The sequence below is a fragment of the Rattus norvegicus genome, chromosome 2 (genome assembly GCF_021556685.1).
Source record: "Rattus norvegicus strain SHRSP/BbbUtx chromosome 2, alternate assembly SHRSP_T2T, whole genome shotgun sequence".
In the NCBI taxonomy this organism is placed as follows: Eukaryota; Metazoa; Chordata; class Mammalia; order Rodentia; family Muridae; genus Rattus; species Rattus norvegicus.
In genome coordinates, this window is record NC_141535.1 from 221,129,422 (window position 1) to 221,153,504 (window position 24,083).

The 24,083-nt window shown below is 43.7% G+C and overlaps 1 protein-coding gene and 1 long non-coding RNA gene across 5 annotated transcripts in view; one reads left to right on the plus strand and one right to left on the minus strand.

Annotated features, from left to right (window-relative positions):
- The window catches only part of Col25a1 (collagen type XXV alpha 1 chain), a 392,736-nt gene that overhangs the window by 185,675 nt on the left and 182,978 nt on the right, over positions 1-24,083 (plus strand). For 2 of the 4 annotated variants that reach the window (NM_001447416.1, XM_087634152.1), the window contains 2 exon segments: positions 6,874-6,918; positions 9,307-9,314. In NM_001447416.1, the coding sequence (NP_001434345.1) occupies positions 6,874-6,918; positions 9,307-9,314 (53 nt within the window). 4 annotated transcript variants of the gene reach the window in all.
- Positions 10,812-20,529, minus strand: LOC103691705 (uncharacterized). Its single transcript, XR_015672559.1, has 5 exons — positions 20,462-20,529; positions 18,794-18,899; positions 15,632-15,764; positions 14,215-14,306; positions 10,812-12,192 (listed from the first exon to the last, which is right to left on the minus strand). It is a non-coding gene; the product is annotated as an uncharacterized LOC103691705 (long non-coding RNA).

Below are 24,083 nucleotides of genomic sequence, written 5' to 3' on the forward strand. Positions count from 1 at the left end.
ACACACATGTAAGGTAAACAAGCCTGTATCACATAAGGCAGAACACACGCTGGTAGGGACAAATAGCGGGAAACACGTCTCATGAGTCATACAAAAGAACTGTTTGTTTACAAATTTTACCTGCCCAGAAGGGACACGTACCAAACAGACCCTGTAGTATTCTTTCCAACCATAATGAGAGGTAAGAAGCTCTGGGCCAGTTGCTAGAGATGACCTTAGACTGCGTATCCACAGTGCTGGGGACTAAGAGTAAAGCTCAAAGGTCAGCCTCCACAAGGCTGGAGAGCCGCACCGTGAAGCATCCTGGGAAGTTTCTGCTCGCTGGTCCAACCTCTCAGTCTGCAGCGTGTGGGCCTATCAATGAGCCGCAGCAGGACAAGTCACAGCACCAAGTGTGGAATGAGGGGTCCTTGTCTGCTGTGGGGGAATTTGTCCAGAACACAGACTGAAGGGCGGACCTTTATAAACCCGCTTTAGCTGATTAAGTTGCAGCCAGGGTGCCCTGGTTGTCGCTCATGGTGTGGAACTGTTCAGGTTGTGTGTGAGCTCCTGGGTGCGCTGTGACAGAGACATTCTACGATCCTAGAGGGAATACATTTTAGTCAGCATTCTTCCTTCAGTCATTTGCTGTGTAAACCTCTTGATTCTAACAGTGGAACGAAAAGTTTTGGGATGCCATGAAGGAATTTGAGGCGCCAGGTGAGCAAGCGAGGCCTGTGGGAAAGATTCTGAAACTGCTTTGTGACTACTTGTCAGGTCAATCCAAAGATCTGAAGGGAGCCCTGATTTAGCCTGCTGAGGATGAAGAGGGTGCTCCAGGAAGGATAACCCTCTGCGGACAGAGAGGTGCTTCCCGACAGCCAGCTTCAGCTGCTAGAGTCCTAGTCCAGGGGTCTGGCCTGGAGGAGCGTCCTGGCTCGCACTCACGTCTCCTGCAGGCCTCCCTGCTCCCACGTGACTGTGCCAAGAGGCCTTCTGCGTCTGTGAGGCCCTCCTTACTTGTCTTCCCTATGACCTGTGGCTCTGTCTCTAGCTCTTTGCTTTCACATCTCTATTTTTCTGCCTGCAGAAGTTTAAGCAAGAGTGTATTCGTGGGTTGTTTGCCCACAGACATTGTTGAGGGGTCCCCCCCCCCCCCCGTTTCCCTTAATGTACTTCAGGACTACCCAAGCTTCTGGAAATTACCCTTCTAAGATGTACATGTTTATAAGAAGTAAAAAAAAAGTATGAGGTACAAACAAAGCTATGTGAAAATGTCTTCTTAGAGTACCAAGAGAGCTTTCTTAAGCTTCATTTTGAAACACTGACAGGAGAGGAGTTAACAGATGCAAGGCATGGGGGTCAGATTAGACGAGTTTGGTAAGTTCATGAGACAGGAGTGTTCGGTTGCCTCCAGCAGTCTTCTACCCTCAAAGGCACACGAAGACACAGAGACACGTCTAGACTCACATCTAGCGGCACCCTCCCAGTGCCCATTAGAAGTGTTCAAATAGAGTTAGTCTTGTGGGCCAGTGTCTTAGTTAAGGTTTCTGTTGCTCTGATGAAACACGGTGACCAAAAGCAGCAGGGGGAGGAAAGGGTTGATTTGGCTTAGACTTCCTTTGCTGTTGATTGTAGAAGGAAGTCGGGACAGGAACTCAAACAGGTACAGGGAGGCAGGAGCTGATGCAGAGGCCATGGAGGGGGACTGCTTACTGGCTGGCTCATAATCCCTTGCTCAGCCTGCTTTCTTCTCAAACACCAGCCTAGTGATGCCACCATTAACAATGGGCTGGGCCCTCCCACGTCAAACACTATTTTTTTAAAAAAGATTTATTTGTTTATATGTGTGAGTATATTATCACTCTCTTCAGACACACCAGAAGAGGGCATCAGATCCCATCACAGATGGTTGTGAGCCACCATGTGGTTGCCTAGAGTTTGAACTCAGGACCTCTGGAAGGAAGATCAGGTGGTGGTGCTCTTAACCGCTGAGCCATCTCTCCAGCCTCTTCAATCACTATTTAAGAAGATGCCTTACAGGCTTGCCCACAGCCAGACCTTACGGAGGCATTTTCTCCACTGAGGTTCCCTCCTTTCAGATGACTCTAGCTCGTGTCAAGTTGTCACAAAAACTAGCCAGGTCAGTCAGAAAAGCTGACTTTTTCTAAGAGGCGTTACTGTGAAAGTGACAAGCCGGGTCTGCCCACAGCTGAGTTTCTACCAACCAGCTTAAAGAGCATTAGCATTACGGCTGTCTTTAACAACCACTTTCTGCCTTGTCTCAGTCTGTCTATTACAGTTTTGCAAAGACTGTAAGATCCTCTCCCTCTCCCCCCCCCGAGGCCTGAGTTCATTGTCCTGAATCTACTAGCCCTGAAGAATGATCGGTCCTGGTTGTCCCCGTCTGTTTATATGTTTCCTTCCTCATTTCGTGAAGTCCCTGCTTGGAGATTTCCCTGGCGTTGTCTCTGTCTCTTCCCACTTTTATTCTTGAAACCAGTTCCTTTCGCAGAGACTTGTCTTTCTGTTGATAGAAGACACTGAACGTTCTCTTGCAAGGCCCTTGCCAAACTCAGTGAATAAGCATCCTTTTCCGGTGTCTGTCTTTGTTCTTCCGTTTCCTGCTTGGCTGGCTTGTCATCCCTCAGTTTGGAATGGAAAAGCCTACTAGTTTTTAAAGAGTACACATGGAGGGACCCATGGCTCCATCCCTGTATGTAGCAGAGGATGGCCTTGTCAGGCATCAATGGGACAGGAGGTTCTTGGTCCTGTGAAGGCTGGATGTCCCAGTGTGGGGGAATGCCAGGGCAGAGAGACAGGAGGGAGTGGGTGGGTGGGGAAACACTCTCATAGAAGCTGGGGGAGGGGAAGGGGATAGGGGATTCTAGAGGGGAAACCAGGAAAGGGGATAACATCTGAAATGTAAATAAAGAAAATATTCAATAAAAGAAAAGGAAAAAACCTATTTCAATCAAGACAATTTAATGAGAGTCAACTTCTTGAAAATGTCTTGTTGATTAAAATGAGAATCACAGTATGAGTTAATTTAGTAATTCAAGAATTCCCCAGGACTGTCACTTTCCAGGCTTTAAAATTCCTTATTTAAGAATCTCATACCTTCCTACAATGAAACATGATCATATCTAACCCCCATCTTTACTCCAACTCCCCTGAGTATCCCCCATGATGTCTCCTTCATGGGGCACTTAAGACAAATAGCCCAATGAGTCCAGTCAGATCTGCCCATAAGTGCATGGGTGTAGGCCACCTGCTGGAGCCTGGGAAACATCAGTTGCCTCATCTCTGATAAAGAATGACTCTCTCTCCTAGAAGCCATCCATAGCCTGTAGCTCCTCAGTAAAGGGGCGGGGGGGGGGGCTCATCCGCCCCATCTGTGTCCTCTCTGTGATGGATTTGGGCTGGCTTGGGCTTGTGTAGGTCTTGTGCTGGCAACTGCAGCTGCTGAGGGTTCATTATTACAGCATCTGTCAGGCCTAGAAAACAGCATTATTATCCCACCCCACCCTCTGGTTCTTAAAGTCCTTTCCGAGTCTTCTTTCACAGTGTTCCTCAAGCATTGGTGGTGGTAGAGTTCATATAAACTTCCACCTCCTGTTATTAGGTCCGAACAGTCAGTCATCAGTCTCTTATTGACTTCTGTCCACTGCAAAAGGAAGCTTACCTGACCCAATGAGAGCAGGCAATGACTATGGTTATAAACATAAATATTTAGAAAGTATTTTGGTGGCGTGGGGATTCAGCAAAAATAACAATCCTAGGTCCTACGCTCGTGACTAAGGCTTAGTCTCTAAGAGTTCCTTAGCCATGGACTTTTGGTGAGAATTACAGTACTGGGAACAGACCTCCTTTCTTGTGCAGCAAGTTGCAGATCCAGTCAGAAAATGGTTAATTAACTCAGAGCTGCTGTATCACTATTGTAAGAGTTGGCACAGTAAATATTGTAGTATGCAAGGTCCAGTGCTGGGTAAGACCGTTGATGCCGTCTTCCCTCCAACAGCCTGCCTAGCACCTCCCAGTTGGCCCAGCATGGAGCAAGTTTCCTTGGCAGTTTAAGATTGGAATCTCTGAATCCAAAGCATGTGTTGTCTCCAGCAGCGTGGTCTTACTTTGTAGTTCTGGTGGGTCATCAACAGCAATGTCTACAGCCTGGGCTGTTTTGGAGACTTCTGGGGCTTCCTGACAAATTATCTGTAGAGAGGAATCCCACACCCAGATTCTGACCTCTCACCGCATCAAAACCAAACACCAAATCGATAAAGGACCTTACCATGAGGTGTGATCTTTTTATCAACTTACTCTCTCCTCTCTCTCTCTCTCTCTCTCTCTCTCTCTCTCTCTCTCTCTCTCTCTCTCTCTCTCTCTCATGTGTGTGTGTGTCTGTTTCTCTGTCTGTTTCTTTCTCGCTCTCAAACAGGGTTTCCCTATGTAGCCCTGGCTATCCTGGAACTGGATCTGTAGACTAGGCTAACTTTGAACTCACAGAGAATGCTGGCTCTGTCGGCTGGCTTCCCAGCCTTACAAGTTTTGAGGAGAAGAGAGGTTTCTCATTGGCTCGTCTCTTCCATTTTGTTTTTCGCTTTTGGTTTCGATCCTAAATTCAGAGGCAAGGCCCCATGTACTTGTCTGTCACACTTTGGTTTGCTCTGTCAGCAAGATACTTAGACGTTGCAGCTCATTAGTTCCTGAACGTTAGGGTAGGAGTCGCCCACTGTAGGCGCCTGCTGCCAGTTGTCATTATAACATACTCCTCCTCAACCGTGTGTGTTTTATGGGCTCAGGATATTTTACACTCTCATCTTAAAATGTAGTTTGGCCTCACCGTCTCTTAAATATTATGATAGTCTTCAAAAGCCCTGTTACCTTCAATGGATGCCATCTTGCAGATGTCTCCTGCTCCATTATCTTCCGTTACGTTCCACAGTTTCTGTGGCATTTGATTGGTTCTGGATTGGTGGTTGACTATTCAAGGAAGACCTGTTCAGAAATAGTGTCACTCTGCCTTTGGGGTTTCTCCAGAAGATGCCATTGCTTCATGGAATACGTTCTTAGTTCTTAGCTTTTAAGGATATATTTTTTAGTTCAGTTTAGACTCTCTTTAAAATACTTAGAAAAAGTATCATTTTTAAATTCATGTATTTTAGTGTTTTAAGGGAGCATCTTCATGGAGAAAAAGAGAATAAGTTAATTCCCAGTGGATAAGTAATAGTTATTTATTAGTAAGCGAGCAGTCTGTCAGGATGCCTCTGGTGTTTCTGATGGTGTCTCCTTTCCTGTAAATATTCATAAGTTTCTTCTGTGAATTTAAATGCATGTTTTTCTTGGTTGTCAGTCGAAGCTTAGATCAGTTTCTAGGGCTACTGTATTCCCTGCTTTAAAAAAAAAAGTCTCTTCTTTCCAAAGGTGGCTTCTAATGTTAACCATGTCGATCACAAGTGGGCCTCCTGAGTTTCCTTGGCTTAGTGATTTTATAGTACAAAGGTCTGATTTCTAATCTTAAAGGAGAGTTACAAATATTGGAGTCTGTGTATGTATAATGTTTGGGCAAGTATATAAATTTATATGTTTTATATAGTAAGGCCCTACTGTGAGTATTTACTTACTTAATTTTTCTGTCCCAATCTTTGAGAATGCCTCGAGTGTGCATGGAATTCCTCTTTATTCCAAGATACAGAAAGAAATCCAAAAGTCTACTGATATTTTGGGTTTTGCTTATAAAGCCGGGTCTCCTAACATCTTCAACTGATACTATTGCTTATTGATTTTTTTTTTTTACTTTGCTATTAACACAGATGGCCATACCTCTGCTGTGTGAGGCTCAGGGCACAGGGAAGCTGGGTGGCCCACTAGTGTTTCCACTGCTCCTGGTTGTGTCTATTTGGAGCCGATAAGTCAGACTCATGATGACAGTCGGCTGTGTATCTGGAACTTTCCGGAGTTTAGAAGTCATCGACCCCACTCAGCAGTTCAGACTTTAGCAGCAGGCCGTGCTGTGTTTTCCTTGGCTTTTTCTCCCAGTGAGTATTCTAAGCCCTCAGTCCTCATTGTGGGTTGATTACGCTTTTCTGTTCACTGGAGCCATAATTCACTAGAAGCTATTTTAACCCAAGGAAATGCAGACAGAAGCTGTGTAATTGGGAACAATGTCCTCAAGCGCAAATGGCTAGCATGTGATTCAGTAAGTCTGATGTATTCTAGATTGACTGTCTTTATAGGCAACTCACTGAAGTAACAAGGTGTTTGTTTTCTACTTTTTGAATGACATCATCATTATAGCTAACTGTTCATTAAGCGAGAATGAGCTTGTCTCCCTAGAAGAAAACAGACTTAAAGTTATAACCTACAGGTAACGTACTTAATGGGGGTCATAAATTTATCTGCGTGATACTCATTGAATTCCATTATATCCACATTTAACAGAGGTATTTTCAGCTGTCTTCCTGTTTGTGTATGTGTTTAATTGCCATCCTAATACTTTCAGAAGAATCACATTGAACCTGACTGAAGACAAACAAAAAGTTATATAGATTTGGCTCTTATACTTTGAGACCTTCGGAAAATAAACATGACATTTCAACTGCTTGTTTAGCAAATCTTTTCTGTATTGATAGAATGTAAATGGGATGAAAGAAATTCTGACTCTTAAGTATGTTTCAGTAGATAGTTGAGTAGACGTTGTTTAGACCAGCTTTGGGGATGAAATAGAGCTTAGCTTTGCTGAAACAGAAGAGTAATGGCCTTCTTCACCCTCTGGTCCCTTTCTTGAAGCTGGTTGGGAAAAACAGTGAACAAAGACATAGGAATTATGTAGCAACCCTTATAAAATCAGGAAAAGAAATGAAACTATGCTACAAAGTATCCTTTATGTTTTAGGTCCTCCAGGGAAACGAGGGAAGAGAGGCCGAAGAGGAGAATCTGGTGAGTGTCTGCCCTGTGTGACTCAAGTTCTGGTGCAGTAGCTATATTTGTTCCCATTAATTAATAGTGATAGTGCCTTGTTGGAAGGTGTGTATATGCTTGACAGTTGATAGAGCTTGAATTTAAGGAAAAATCCTTATTATAGAGAACTCTTAAGAAAGAAGCATTGGAAACATTGTCCATTAGGGTTTAATAACTAAGCCCCCTCAGTTTTAGCTTGCTTGTTGCTCAAGGTCAACCGTTCTGTCCTGCATTCCTTAGTGGGGTTCTCACCCATATGTGGTATAGCAGCACTACCATGTGTCCTCTCTGGGGTGGCCAGTGTGGGGTTATTTATTTGTGTCAGCACTCTTGGAAAGCTCTATTAAGGAACTGGCACAGTGTATCAAACTGCTGTGCTGTTCTTACAGACTGTGGGAGTGACTCCAGATACAGCCGCAGAGCTTCAGTGGTAAGAGCAGCATCACTGATCTGTCTGGAGTTTCCATGTTGCCATTGAGGAAATGATAGATCAGCCAACTTAGCTAGCCAGGGCTATTGCAATCGTTTGTCTGACTCCCACTCTAATAGTTTGTGGGATGAATTCCTACAGCTAAAATGAAACAGCAAAGGCCAATGAAGATATTTTTGGAACTAAGAGGGAGCAGTTAGAGAGGTCAGTTACTGTTCTAGCTGGAGGAAGTCTGAGATCCCAGGAGGGCTGATATCCAGATGGCTTCTTTTTTTTTTTTTTTTTTTTGGTTCTTTTTTTCGGAGCTGGGGACCGAACCTAGGGCCTTGCGCTTCCTAGGTAAGCGCTCTACCACTGAGCTAAATCCCCAGCCCCTCCAGATGGCTTCTTAAGAGAGCATCAGCTCTTCTTTATGTGGGACTCCAGCATGCTCTTAAATGGGATCTCCCACTACCTAATGGGAGAGCCTACCAATATTTAAGACAATCACTGGCCGAGTGTTGAAATAGTAGAACCCTAGCTTGTCATACAATGGGCTGAATTTGGGACATCTTATTTACCCTGTCCCTTTCACAAAAGACGGCAAAGTGAAAGGAATTATGAAAATTCCCCAACTGGGGAGGAGGGCCGCTGAGTTCTGAGTATTCTCAAGAGCTGTCCATAAGCCTCTCTGAATCTTGATGGCTGGAAACTTGGGTGGGTATCCCTTCACAAAGGACAGAGTCCACAGTAGAGGCTTTATCATGTCCTTTAAAAACGGAATGTTTAGGTTAGCATGTGGAGTCACAGGGTTCATTACCACTTCTTCATGTGTATGTGCTTAGGATCGTTTGTTCTCATTTGTCCCCTACCACCCCGCCCTGTGCTTCCTCCCCCAACTGGTCCTCTCTCTCCCCGTCCCCAGGTAGTTTTGAGGGAAAAGAAATGACAAAACATTGTTGTCAGACAGTCACCAGAATGATCTTTTTTCAAAAGAAAGAGGAGGAAGGAAGAGGAAGGCAATTGTGTGCATATGTGAAGTCCTGTGAGGAGATAAAGCCACCTTCCTACTGCCGAGTTACTTAGAGAGGTGGTGTTTGGAGCAAATAGTGCGCAAAATACAGGAATGTTCTCAGTTCCTGCCTGTGTTCTGCTTTAAAGACACCCATAGAGGCGCTGGGACTGAGCTTTTATTCATTGGCAGAAACAGTGAAGAAAGGATGTTCTTCCAGGAAGCCTTCAACAAACGCTGGGCCCTGCTGATTTCAGTGTGTTTATCGAGCTTGGTCCTCTGCAGCAGTCAAGATTCTCCTGACTCGAATGTTACGTAGGCTCTCATGTGTTACACAGTTTTATTTCAGGGTCATGGACCTCTCAGCTTCACATGAACAGGCCTTGGAGAGCCTGAAAGTTTGTTCAAATTCTGTGCACAATTTGGCTATCAATTCATTTTATTTCTGTCATCTCAAAGGTCTATGATATAAAGAAATCTGTTTTCCGAGTCTCCTTTGTGTTCTTAGAATTGTGGAGGTGGTGGTGGTGGTGGTGGTGATGGTGGTGGTGGTGGTGGTGATGGTGGTGGTGGTGAATGATGGTGGTGGTGATGGTGGTGATGATGGTGGTGGTGATGGTGGAGGTGATGGTGGAGGTGGTGGTGGTGGTGATGGTGGTGGTGGTGATGGTGGTGGTGATGGTGGTGGTGGTGATGGTGATGGTGGTGATGGTGATGATGATGGGATGATGGTGGTGATGGTGGTGGTGGTGGTGGTGATGGTGGTGGTGGTGGTGATGATGGTGGTGGAGGTGGTGGTGGTGATGGTGGTGGTGGTGGTGATGATGGTGGAGGAGGAGGAGGAGGAGGTGGTGGTGGTTTGTTATCTATTAGTTAATTTTAACATTCATAGTCACTAATTTCTCTTTCTCTCTTTTTCATCTCTCCCCCGGCTCCTGCCCCCCAGGTCCTCCTGTAAGTATTATCTGATAATTTTGACTCTTACACTAATCAGGATTCATGTATGTTAAAACCTTATGGAAACAAAAATACGGTTGGAAGTTCATTTAGGAAAATGCGGCTAACCTTTGATGAATGTTTAAATGTGGAAAACGATTCCTTTATTGCACAATTTAGGTGCCGTGTGCTATACCAGAATGCCGTGTTGGCTTTATTTTTTATGCCGTCACACACTGATTCCTCTCCTGAGACTTTGGGATAACAGATGAAGATTCTGGTTTTGAGACATTTTCCTGGAATTCTGAGGTTTCGTTTGCAAGCAGGTCTCCAATGTCTCTCACACTTCTCTCTCTGTGCATTTAAACTTGTATCCGAGCTATTTGGATTTGCTGGTCCAGGTCCGCCAAATGTTAATGGCAACGTGACCACAGAACTGATACCCCCTGTGCGCCGAGGCCAGCCCTCTCTCCTTAGGCAGAACTCCCTTTGAAGTCTGTTGGAGCCTTGCCTGCACAAGGAGCCCGAGACAGGGCCCTTGGAGAGTTCGTGCTCCTGTCTTTCCTTGAGTAGGTCAAAGCCACAGCATTCCAGTCTGCTTTGCACTCCCAGGAATAGATTATCTTGTCAGCTTTGAGCTCGATGCGTTTTTGAGTAATGTCCTGGATCTCTGCTGTGTGACCCCAGTGTTTACAGTGTGCACCGGGCCTTTTCAGTAGCAGCGGTCATTAGCCTTGAGCTAGTGCCTTATCCTGGACAGCCAGTTTGCTGCGGGTTTTACACATTCTACACTGCCAGTTTCTCTGAGGCCAGCATAGTCCAGGGAGAGGGATTAGCACAGGCTTGTTGACTTGATCAGAGGAAGTATTGGCTTCAGAAGACCTTCCGCAGTCTTCCTGCCATGTTCAAGGGTGGGTCATGAATCACGTTTACGGTGACCTCACTTCTGTGACTGCCTTGTCTGCTCTTGCCTAACAGTGGCAGGCAGCATGCCCTGGATCTAGAAGCCTCTTCTCTCTGCCTTTGTATTTAAGCCTTTCATCTTTAAAACTCAAAACAAAACATGACTGCCCAGAGGAAACTCTCAAGGTCACAAGGGCTGTACCATGTTCAAGGCATCTTTCTGTGGAATTTGTATCGGCCATACAGACTAAGAAATTAATTCTCGTCTATGCATGACGGTGACCTTCACCATGCCAGGATTTCCTCTTTGAGTCATTAAAACAACATAGAGGCATATTCCTATGTTCTTAGGCTATCTCTTAGCCCAGATTTTCTGCTAAGAGATTGTGTGTGCCTTACCGTATGTAAAAGAAAAAAAGACCATATTAAGTCACAATTATTTAGTGTATAATAGTCTAGGCACTTTGTCCACCAAATTTCATCTTCGTTCATGGCAGCCCTATGCTATTACAAGCTCCATTTCCAAGGATGAAAGTTCATAGAGGTTAATTCCATAAGGCCGCACTGCTAAGGGCTTGTGACGTTAAAATTCAGCTAGATGCAGCTGATTTTAGGTTAATTTCAGCTTTCTACTTTATTCTTTATGAATTCTAAGTGTGTTACAGCACACACCATTGTTACACAGGTTAGGCAGACCCTGGTAAAATTGCATTCTCTGGCATAAACAATTATACGCAATCAAAGCTTGATCGGCCCATGTACAATGGCCACCTTGTGTAAAGCACGTTGTTCCTCAGCCTCGACTGCGTCTCAAATGCTTCCTGATGGGGGTAGCAGGCTACATCGAAGAACTGCTGTGGTAACGTGTTTTTTACCATGAGCAGAGGATAATGCAGATTGTTTACATGAAGAGCAGGTAACAAACCAGTTATGAGAGTTCAAATGAGAAATGTTCTCCCCTAGGTTCAGGCCTTTAAATACTGTTCCCCTACTTGGTGGCACTCCTTGAGGGGTTAGGAGGTACAGCCTTGCTGGAGGGAGTCGGTATGGTGTTGCATATATATACATATACATAAACATACACACACACACACACACACACACACACACACACACACACACATGAGTTTAGGCTGTGCCTGGGGCTCTTTTGGGTAAAATTATCTCATAATGAAAGCCTGTTGAGCTTCCCATTTCTTAACCCCCATGCAGCATTTGTAAGAGGTGTCTGACTTCTAATTTTGTTTTAGAATGGGTAGCTTTATATGCAGTTTTTAATGGCATGGCTTATAGCTTAATAAATACAAATGAACGGTGCTTTGCTATGATTAGATAACCTTACTAACAATGTATTTATCTGTAGACAGTATCTAATTATTGGCAAATTTAATGTCTGGTGGTCTTATTTTTTTCTATTTTAAGCATCATTTTTTATTTCATATGTAGTTTTTCCTTTTCATTCTTTTTCATCAACTGAAGTGTGACAGTTCACGCAGACCTATTTTTAGGTTTTGTTCCCTATGTTGTGCCGTTAAAATAGGCTTCGCTATCATCTCCACAACTGAGAAATTAGTTCCTCTGTAGATATCAAGGTGTGCTTCTATTTTAGCCACCAGTGCCTTTGTTTTCATTCTGTGTTTGTCAGTTGAAGCCCACAGGCTGTGTGATAAGTCGATAACCTTGTTTCTGATGGACAACCATTGGCATGAAGCCTATAGCAAGGTAGTTTTCCAGGAGTCTTCCTTGCGGGCCTCCTGGAGTGCTGTGCCTCTTATGAACAGGGTGCTGTGGTATAGCCTGGCACCCCGCTAGGCATCTTCTCCTTCTTTTTCATTTTGTTCTCAGAAGTCCTCAGTATAAAGGGCAGCAATGGGCACACTGCAGAGATCCACAGACGTTGACTGGCCCAGGGGAGATGGCATAGCTCACTGTCTCTTGTTCCTGCTAAAACTCACCTGTTTCTTGCTACCGTCTTGCAGAAATATTCTCAGGACTAAAAGAACAAAGTTTAAAAATGAACATACTTAATGATAAAATTCATCAACTTTCCACTTAAGTCTTTATTTAATATATCTTGGGAAACTGGGATGTTATCACACCAGAATGTGTGGATGTACATAATTACAGGCTTTAGAGACGTTTCTATATTTTTGTATGTTGAGGTCATTTATAGTTTAAAACTTGAAATGCAGCTCGAATTAGATCTCGCATACCAATTTACTGTAAGCTGTTAAAGCCTTAAACCATTTTGACAAAAATATTTATAAACAGCTGAAATGGAGCAATCTGTGATGGTAAGTGTTTGATTTAATGATTATGAATCTGTCAATTTCTCTATCTACTTTTATTCTCACGAAGGTAACATGCTTTAGAATCCAGCTCTGGTGATCTCATGCAGATGGTTTAGGCATTGAGTCCTGATATTACAACTGTATTCACTCAAGTGCTGTGCCTGACCATCATCTTTACTATGAAATTATACTTTGTTTTGGCTAGCTTGTGTCTCTGTGTGTGTTTACTATGCAAGCAGATAGCCTACATGTTCATGAATGGAAGTCAGAGGGTGACATGAGGTATCTTCTTCAATTGAAATCCACCTTGGATTTTGTGACAGAGTTGCTCGCTGCACCTGGTGCATATAAATTTGACTCCGTTAGCTGCCCATTGAGCTACCTCTCTGTCCCCTGCTCCCTGCCAAGTGTGATGGTTATCCCACCCTCAGGCCTAACTGTTATGTGTGCATTGGAGAATCTAAACTCTGATACTTGCAGCTGACCCATCTCTTTAGGCCCTGCTTTGTGTGTTTAAAATGCAAATACACACACACACACACACACACACACACACACACACACACAGACATGAATTTGGAAAATAACTTCAGAATTTTAAAAGGAGCAAACATCCCCCTCTTGCCTTACAGTCTATCCTTCTGTCCAAAAGGAAGTTCATTTCAAATCTTCACAGAATCAAGCAGACCTATTAACTGTAGCCAGAGGAACAGCCAGGAGACCCTTCATGACTATGTTTTACTTGTATGAGTCCACCAAGCCCTGTAATTACTCCTGACTGACAGAGATATGATGTTTTTGTTGGTAGCTCGAACCCTCAGAGGTGTGAAATCTGATGCTGTTGCATAGTCTGTCTTGTTCCATCCACCTTCAGCCATCATCAACTCAGTTCGAACATTAGAATCTTGTTGACAGACAGAGCAAAGCAGACTGAGCCAAGCTAAGCTCGCCGTGCTGGTTCTGTGCTGGATGAATGAGGGCAGGAAACCTCTGCAGAACTTTAAGATGCTAAACTCTGACATCTTTACTTCATAATGAAGAAACAAGTTGGGATTCTTCATCCAAAAGTAATTGTCCTCCAGACGCAAGTTCATGTGATAGCACCTACTCATGTTTGGTATTTAGTGTATCAATTCCCCTGTTGCCTCTGTGACCAAGGCTGACCACACCCATATTACAAAGGAAGAAACTGGGGGATGGGCCCAGCAGATAATTGTCCTAGAGTGTATATCAATCAAGAGGCAGAAGTAGAACTTAAACCCAGGCATATGTCTCTTTAAAGAGATATTTTCCTCCATGTTTCCCAAAGATGGTTTTGGGTGAGTTGGGTTTCAGTGTCCCTGCCTTGTCTGTAGGAAGCACCAGCATTGTGCCTCTCTGTCTTTGTGCGTGTGTCAAGCACAGTAAGTTCTTTCTAGTTATCTGTGAGCCTTGACACTTGTGTATCCTTTTCTACCACCTTTGGTCAATGTAAACTTACATGGGATGTAATAGCCTCAGGTGAAAGCAAGTTCCCGTATGAAAGGGTAAGCTTGACCTCTTGCATCAAGGAAATTAGGAAGATACATTTATCAAGTTTTCCAGAAAATGTTCTTCTATGTCTTTGCAACCATCCTGCTTAGTTTTAAAAACTCTCTTAAGACTTTGAATGTGCATTAGAATTGGTGGGACATTAGTTTCTTTTCCTGTGGCTGTGAGACAAGAGTCTGACAAAAGTAACTCACCAGTGTGGTGGCTTTTTTCAGTGCTTGGTCGATGGGTGTAGTCCATCATTGCAGGCAAAGTCACAGCAGCGGGAGCTTGGGCTGTATTGCATCTGCAGTAAAGAAGCAGAGACAATGGTGTGTCTTTCCACTTCAACTTATGCAATCCAGGTAATCCCTGTGTGCACGCTCTGCAGCCCTCTTTAAAGAGACATATGCCTGGGTTTAAGTTCTACTTCTGCTTCTTGATTGATATACACTCTAGGACAAATTATCTGCTGGGCCTATCCCCCAGTTTTTTCCTTTGTAACATGGGTGTGGTCAGCCATGGTCACAGAGGCAATTGACAGTGACCTAACCATCACCTTGAGTGACTGTTCTTCTAATACTCTTGTTGATTGAGGGTAAAACCATTGTCCTGTAGGAGGTGGTGTCAGCACAAAATATCTAGATAGCTAGATAACCATAGCATTCATTGTAGCAATCTGAAGGACCATGACAGTTTGTGTTTAAAAGCTTCCTATGGGTAGAGTTAGAAGAACGGCAGCAGGCTGACACGCTAGGTGGCTTATTTTGTGTGCCAGGTATGGTTTCTGTTGCTGCTATTAAAACACTATGACCCAAATCAACTTGGGAAGGAAAGGCCTTCTTTTATCATATAACATGTAGTCTACAATCCAAGAAAATCAGGGCAGGAACTCAAGCTTGAAACCTGGAGGCAGGAGCTGATACAGAGGCCATGGAGGGATGCTGCTTACTGGCTTGCTCCCCATGGCTTACCAACCCTGCTTTCTTGTGCAATCCAGGATCATCTGCCCACAGTGGGCTAGGCCCTCTTAAGTCAATCATTAGTCAAAAAGTAACCCACAGATTTCCCCACAGGCTAATCTTATAGAGGCGTTTTCTCAATTAATATTCTTTTTCCCCAGATGACCCTAACTTATGTCAAATTGATAGAAAAATTAGCCTGTCACTTTTGGGATCTTTTGGGTTTGCCTCCTGAGACATAAGATAAAAAGGTCTATAAATATGAACACTCAAGGGAGGCCCCTTGAGTGGTACAGGGTTGCAGATGGCAAAGTTGAGCCCCAATATATTTAAATGCTTTCTGCTCTTTTTATTATGCTGGCTATAGTGCAGAACTTTGGAATTGTGGGAGTGGCATAAAGACTGCAAATTCACCTCCAAACTGGGATAAATTAGGGTGGTTTGTTTGTCTTAATGAGGAAGTACAAATATAAGCATTGGTAGTCTATTTCTTTGCAACATTATGCTTCCTGTGTAATATTTATGCATACTATCTGTTTGAGAATGGCCGTAGGCTTTATATCAGATAAGCACTGAGATCTTATGGTTTGCCACAGTTGACATTTGTTTCTTATATATGGTATAGGCCTGTGGTTTTTACAGGAACCCAGACTGATGGAGACTCTGGTACCTTCACATAGTGTCCTGAGGCTCCTCTGGGCTTGGATAGACAGATGAAGAAAGAGAGCTGAGGCTCGAGGGGGTGGGGTGCTCCAGGCACATGCTAGAAATACAGGATGCTCTATGTAGTACACCACTTCTACCTAGAGACAGGACAAGAGTCAAGTTAGTTGCTCACACAACTGCCAGGGATGTAGAGAAAGATAAGGAGGCTCAGAAGAAAAGCTAAACAAATCAGAGAAGAGAAGGGGGGGGGCAGATAGAGCGATCCTTCTAAGTTAGGACGTGAATGGGAGAGCAGGCCAGTCACACTTTTGCCTCCTCTCAGTTGTGGAGATCAACCCCAGGGCCCTGCCACACACTCGACCAGTGCTCTGGTGCAGAGCGTCACACCCCAAGCTCCATTCAGAATTCCTAAATCCTTTTTAAAAGGAGCCTTGATGGATCTGCGGATGCCCACACATCATTCTGATAGCAAGCCCACTAACAGAGGAGGTGCCCTTTCCATTTGGCTCTCTTGTCACCAAGGTCTCGGCCACGTGGCTGAGACCCTAGGACTGTTTTCCTAAGAAGACCTGTAGATACCTCGTGGGACAAATTAGGGAAGTGACTTCGTGACTTGTGAAGCAATGACTGTCAATATCAAGAAAGCTGCTTTAGAATTAAGTGTACTTGCAAGGCAGCTCAGACACATTTTGAATGTAATATTTAAATTTGGGGATCTGGAACCTGAAGAGGCCACCTCCTATAGCCAGGCAGGAACCCCAGTGGAGCACTAGAGATACCAACCCACCCACAAAACTTTCAACCCAGAATTTATCCTGTCTAGGAGAAATGGATGTGGAACATTTTTTAAAAGGCCGAATGGGTGGTTTGCGTGATTGCCATTCCCCACAAGTGGTTGAGCATTAGTAGTACCCAGAAGCACGTGCACACTAAGGGGATCTCGGTGCCTTCCTTCTCCCAAGCAGCTCCTAAGAACTGCTGCACTTGCCCTGCACAAAGACTGACACAGGCCTTATTTCTGATTCCATGAACCCAGTGAAGCACCTACCACCCCGAGCACGCACATTAACCAAAGTTAACTAAAAGCAATGTTAATCTGGGTATTCTCCATGGGGCGCTAATCTCAAACACGCTTCTTTTATTATTATTATTAAATTAACTTCAATTTTCTCTCTGGTAGAATTAAGAAAAAACATTCAGAGTATGCAATCTGGTGTTATGGGTTTCTTAAGTGTTCATTGCAAAATTATTAATGATTTTTAATTCACACGTATTTTTCACAAATCTCCCTGCTTGTTTTGTACTCGCTCACGCCTCAAGGCTACTCACTGTGTATGCGCTTCTGACTTTTGTTTCTGAGCAAGTATTGTTAAAAATGCTTCCTTCGTGGTCAGAGATAGAAACAAAAGGATGTAGGATTCAGAGGCAAGCTGTCCTGAGCATCCAGGCTCTGTGTTCCCTTCTGGTGTGTAATGGGGGTAAAATGGCCTCGTCTTCAGGAATCCGAGAATCCAGTAGAGAACAAAACTCAGACAGCGGTGTGATGGGGAAAGAGTTTGCTCACAGCATACCCTGGTGCACTGAAAGAATAGCAGGGGAGAAAGCGGCCCAGTTTTTTGAGCACAGAGGGGAGCCAGTGAGTCTCTGGATCTGGTCAAGGTGAATGCTTTCTGAATGGCTGCCTTTAAAGAATTTAACTTTTAAAAGTCTTTGAGAGACAAGGAAGAATGGCTGACGTCTTTGGAAAAAGAAAAGCCCCAAGTGTATTAACTCACTTCTCCTGAAGCCCAAAGAGAAGATGAGAAAGACTAAGGACACAGATCCGAGGATGGAGAGACAGAGGGCCTGGCATGCCAACCCAAGTCAGTTTCTAAAACGTGTGCGGCCGGCCTCTGGGGGACTTCGGCTGAGGAGGCACACCTGGGGGAACGTTTTAGAAGAGCGCTCTTGCAGAGGACCTAAGAAAGGAGAAATGGGAAGAAAGGGATGATTAGGATGGTTATTTCTGTGAGAAATAACACAGTACAAGCAAAGGGCTGGGGAGCAGTAGAGAACGCGGCAGGTTTAGGCTATAACCAGGGCACGCATGCTTGACTGTGAGCTGGGATGAGTAACGAAGAGGAGGGAGAAGCAATGTAGACCTTCCGGTGTGACTCTGGGGGATACTGTGCAGGCTTCTGGGGTAGAATATGGAAGAAAAGGCCTGAATCGGGGCATGTGTCAGGCTTTGTTGCTGCGACAGATGTGACCGGCACTAATTCGGAATTCTTGATTTTGGCAAGTTTTCAGACGGTCAACTTCCATAGCAGGAAAGGTGTGGCAGATATGATGGCTTCTCTTCATTATCAACCTGATTTAACTTAGAATCACCATAGAAGACATGGGTGTGTCCGTGAAGATCTTTCCAAGGATATTGCAGCGAGTGAGAAGAATACTGCCATCGTGGGTGGCACCATTCCTTGGGCTCTGGTCCCAGCCTGAATAAAATGTAGAGCGTGAGCTAAGCGCCAGTGTCCCTTTCTCTCTGCTTCCTGGCTGTGGGTGTGGTGTGACACCTTCAAGGAAGACTGCAGCCTCCAACAGCGAACCAGATTAAACCTGCCTGTTGCTTTTTATACAGCACTGCCACAGCAGTAAGAATACTGTGGTTAGGAAAGCAGCCCACAGCATGCTAGCCAGGAGGCGAGCTTGCCTGTGCTAGGACATTTTCTCCTTTTTCTCCTTCTGTTCCATTTGGGCTCCCAGCCATGGGGTGGGTGGCCCACGTTCAGGGAAGGACTTCACCCTCTGGTTAATCCTCTCTGAAGAACCTGCTTAGACCCACCCAAAGCTGTCTGTCCTTGACTAATGTAGGTAGGTCACTTTCCTCAACCCAGTCAAGTTGACATCAAGATGATCCACCCCAGAGGTGATGCAGGACTCCACCTGAAATAAGGTACCTGGAAGATTTGTGGATTTATGGAGTGGAGGCGGAGGGCGGTTCACCAAGATTTATGGTTTCATAGAGTGAAGGTGAAGGGCAGAACCTTAAAGATCACTCAACAGAGAGAGTAGAGGTGGACATGACAATAATACCTCAGGAAAAATAGCCTTCTGTGGAGAGACATATTTTCACTGAACTGATTTTGAGACTGAATGTTCAAGATATCAGAGTGCAGATACTTACCAAGTTTAAGAGGTACTAAGCTCTTGTTGTTTTAACCAAAAATGATGGTTTACGTAGGCATTTTTCTCTGCACCGGAATTCTGGCATGCTCATAGTGTTTGTAGCCCTGGAAATTAAATAATAAATAAGTAAATAAATAAATAAATTTTTAATAAGTAAAAGATAGATAATGAAATTAGAAACAGAAAATGAATGTGGTGCTAATAGAAAGGGGCTTGGTGATTCAGGATTCTCCAGAGGAAAAGATCCAGCAGGACATCTAGCTATTTAGAGAGCTGTTGTGCAGAAGTGGCTTGGAAAGCTGTGGGTGTTAGTCTAAGGTCTGTGGCTGCGTCAATGGGCTAGGCTGCTTGCTGTTTGGGGAAATGCAAATGTAGGTCTTCCAGTGCCCAGCCAGCACTTTATGGAATTCACCTTCCCAGACCCCTCACATAGGGTTTCTGCATTACTTAAGGTAGAGTTGCTTATGCAAGGAACCTTGGCCTTTGCTCTTCAGGCCTCTAACCGATTGGAAGCCTGCCCTACCTATTGAAACTAATAGACTTTACTTAAGAGTCACCCACAGAAAATATAACCACAATTAATAAATGTCTTCATAGTAACGTTTAGCCTTGTGTCTGACCAAATGCCTGAACTCCATAGTCCTGCCAATACAACACACAAAAAATTAACCATCACTGATCAACACTGATGCCTCCAAACAGACACGATTTAACCGAACCCGACCCCAACTGAGTACTCTTGTCTTGTGTTGCCTTCTTCTGTCTCTGCAAACCCTTCCCCCTCCTTCCTTGGTGCCTTGCCTTAATTCATCTTTCATATTCTATGTGAATAGCCTTCATTTATGACTAGGAAGTGCCATATACATCTATGACTTGGCAAACATTCTTGCCCAATAAAGCGATAGATTCTGTTGGACATTAGATACTAAACGCCTTCTACACAAAGGACGTTCTCTGCCTCAGAGTGAGCATAGAACTGCTCTGCGGGTATAAAATTAAATATTTAGAAAAAAGTTTGACAACATAGGTATTCAACCATAGTATGCTCTTCCACTTGGCCTATGATCTCCCCAAGTGTATGTTTTTGATACATATAAGATAGGTAGCATCAGATGTGTATTCTCTCCAGACCAGTAGTAAAACCGTTGGTTACCCCCGATATAGTTTCATGACTCCACTCATGAGTATATCTTGCTTGGCAGGTTAGTATCCTTGCAAGAATAATCGTAACTAGGTGACACTGTTGGTGAGCCTTCTTCCCCAGCAGCCTCCACAGCATCCGTTAGCCTGGAAACACTTGACATTGATTGCTCTACTTCATTCATACTTCCCAAAGGGGCGTGGCAGACATAGAACACGCAGCTCCCAAGCGACACGTGATAAACAATGACCAGAATGCCCACATCTTATCTCTTCACCGCAAATAAACCAGACGCACGCTTTTTAGAACAGTGGCAGGGTGGCCTCTCCCACTTGTCCCATGTCAAGATGAAACTGACATGAGGAAGCCTGTGTTTAAGAAGTGACACAGGGTGACCGACATTCTGCTGTGCAGAGCCCACATCAGGGAGGAGGATGAAGATATCTCTGAACTGGCAGGGACTGACCAGGGAAGGAAGGCATCATCGGGAGGTAGCAGGAGAGGCTGCCTTTTCCCCATCCCTACCTCATCTGTGTACTCTGTTCCCTTCGTCCTGGCTCAGGACCCGTTCCAGCTCCCTACGCTCTGCGGGTGGAGGGCTGGAGGGGAAACCTAGAAGCATACCCACAAAGTGGCTGAATCACCACTTCCTCCTATGAATACACAAATGAAATCCATATTGTGTAACAAGCCCACAGGAAAAAAAAAGGGGGGGGAGGTTTGGCAGGCACGGTAGAAACCCAATCTGGAAACTACAAATTTAAAAACAATTATTTTAAATTTCATATCACAGACTTCCTTTGGAGGCTTCCGTTCACTGCATCTATATTAGGCTATCCTCCTGGGAGTAGGAACAGAAGCATTTCAGAGCTTCGTGCTGCCCGGGGCCCGTGGATTTTATAGGCTACATAAAAGCATACTTGAGTCCTGTACTACAGATACAGTCTTTTATTCTGATATATAATTTCATTCAACAGTAGTAGACATATATACGTGGTCTGTTGATTTGCAGTTTGGGAACAATTTCAACTTGCTTCCTTCCAGAGAGCATTATTAACAGCCAATGGCATACGGCCTCAGGCTCTTTCACAGGTGAGAGGGGAGGTTGAAAGAGAGGGCTGCAGAGCGCTCTGCAGGCCCCCCTGCCCCCAGATAATTTACTGCCTGTCTGTGGTAATGGCTGAATGTATATATCTTCCACCGTATGTAGCCTTCCATTTAGACTTCTAATCCATGCTACAGAATAAGAACTGGTTTGTGAAAAAGAAACCCTCCCTTGGAGTGGAACTAATTAACTTGCTGGTTCCTTTCAGACCCTTTGACTATAACCCAGTGGGCCCTAGGAATATCCCTGGGTAGGAAATGACCTACACTTCCACTTCCAGTTGTGGGGATCATTTATTCTGATGCTGCTCCACCCCTAACCAACCCTCTACTTTGCATATTAAAGTTAGGCTTCTAGTCATTGAGTCTCCTCAGTGCCTGGACAGCGTGAGTTGAAAAAGAACTGTTTCCCAGTTCATGCATGCATTGTTCACTGGTTTGAAAGTTGTGTGAAAGACAAGGATTCACTCACTTTGCTGACCAAGACTCCCGGGTTTTATTTGTTTAAAATGTTGTTTTCCAAAGGCATTGGCATCCCCTTTAGTGGGAATGGTGGAATGCCTCCTGCCTTTAGAACTTAAATTTAGTGACGTTAACAGAATTCAGAAGGAAGCTTGATCTTTTGCCAGCTGATGGCGATTTCAGATCACTGGAAATCTTGAACAAAATGAAAAATTGCTTGAGCTCATATCAAATATCAGAGTTTATAAGAGCCTCATTATAGAAACTGCACAGTTCCTATAATAGGAAGTTTCCTATGTGAAGATATTTAATCAAAAACACAAGGCAAATGAACTAGGACCCGAATCAATGTGGGGGTGGGTAAAGCTTTTATTTTGTCATTTAAAAATACACTTAAAGAGCAGGAAATTCATTCCTCTTCATTTCCAGAACGTCTAGTGCTTTCTAAAAGTCCAACAAGGCATTTAAATACTAAAGCACATAATTTTCTAGCCTTCAATTCTGTTAAAAAACTAACAAGCTTTGGTCCACATGTTACTGGAAATTCACTCACTCTATATTTCTTTATTCGATACATATCCTTTGTTTCCAGAAAGGATAGTGGTAACTTAGAGGTAGCCCACCGTAGGACCTTCAGTAAAGTATAATGTATTTACTGTAATGTCAGCAATGAGGGGTTCACGGACAGGGTAAGCACTGATTTTGGTAAAGTGTTGGTCTCCGTCAAGGGGTGGTTTACACTAGCGTTTGTCCTTCAGAGGCTGGAAGTCAGCATCCTTTCAGGACTAAGGTGTTCCTCTGATACACCATGTTTTTATTGGCTGGCAGACCATAAAAGGTGTCAAGTCTATAAAATCATTGTGCTAAGTCTCTCATAAGAAGATACCTATCATGCATTTTTAATCTGTCCCATTCCATGAATGGTATCTACACAGCGTCTTAAATTATGAACGTCTAAACTACTCACTTCAAATTGCAACTAAAACCAGGTAAAGATTTGACCTCACCTACTACAATTATCATCTGGAGCTCAATGATATAGTTATTTATATTTACGTGAAAGTTTAGCTTTCTGCTGTAACATCCAAATATGTGTATGCACGTGGGCCATGTCTGTTCATGCACATAACGGAATGCTATAAACCTCATAACAGAGAATTAAATTTTAACATTCGACACAAAATCTTTTATGTTTAAAACATTTTAAAATATTTAAATATAAAATATTTAAAATAAAATACCTAGATACAAAGCTCAGGTGATGCTTTCAATTTTTTTAAAGTTAGGAAATTGGATTGCATCTCACACGGGAGCTTGTGGAGAGGCAGTAACCCTGACCCAGGAGCACTCTGGTGAGGAGGAAAGACAAGGGACATAACAGCACACAGTACATTGAATCTGAATTTATTCGCTTCCAGGGAATAGCTGTCAAGTGTCCAACAGTCTGCCCAAGTCCTTTTGCCACACAGCTTTGTCTCTTACTGAAGTGTGGCCATTCGATTTTCCAGAAATTTCCTTTTCAGTTTTCCAAGCTCCTACCCTCTAGGCCATTGTGCAGTGCCACTCGGATGCTGCTGACTGTGCGTTCTGTTTCCTAGGGAGGAGGGCTCAGTTCCGTAAGAGACAATTTGTAGGTAGAGATGTTTTTGAGGTTTCAATCAGCTATCAGCTAGTACGTTGCAATGAAGAAAAAGTCTTACTTAGTTAAGGACCAGATCAGCACTGTGAAGAAACATGGTGTTCTTTAAGTATTATTATCCTTTAATTACATGATTGTTGCTTAACTACTTGAGTTTAAATCTCCACATTTTATTAATTCCATTTTACTTTAAATAATAGAATTTGGAGAAAATTTGGGAATTTATTTGCGATTGAACCGAGTTTAAGTTGTTGGGTCATTTGGTATTACGTTTCTTTGGTTGACTGTTCTTTTTCAATTCAGATATACTTTAGACAAGGTTAATTTTTGTGTAAGAGTGAAAATGTATTCCACAGTGACGTAAGATTTGAGGAGGGGTGTTTAGTATCAGGATATTGCTATAATATACTTTTACCAAGGTTAGAGGAAAAATAATTCTATAGGATTATTTAAAACTGGGTTTAATATCTATCATTATTCTCTACCTGTCTGTTCCGTATAAAAAGGGGATTACTAAAAATAATTGAGGAAATTTTCATTTTTCTAAAAAATAAACAGGTTAAAATTCCATTCTCTAACATTATACACACGCATTTTTTTTTTTAAAAAGAGGTTCCAAATTGATCCTTTCCTTAATGTTTTTGAAAATCTGAATCATGGTTTGGGTTAAGTGTCTGTCCTCAGTCTTCAGACTGGGACATTCCCTCGTTGTTCCTGCCTGCAACATGAACCCAAAGGGGACCAGATTCCAGCTAGTGATAGATGGTTCTTGTGAGAGCACACACAGGAGCCGAGGGAGCCTGGAACTGTACTGTAGCCGCCCTCTGACACTGGTGACAAACCCTCCCTCTGCTTAATGGCACAGCCAGATTCCTTGGATGCCTTTGTGCCTAAAGGCTCCCATACCTCTTGTGTCTTAGTTCGAGCTCGGTGCCGTAGCCA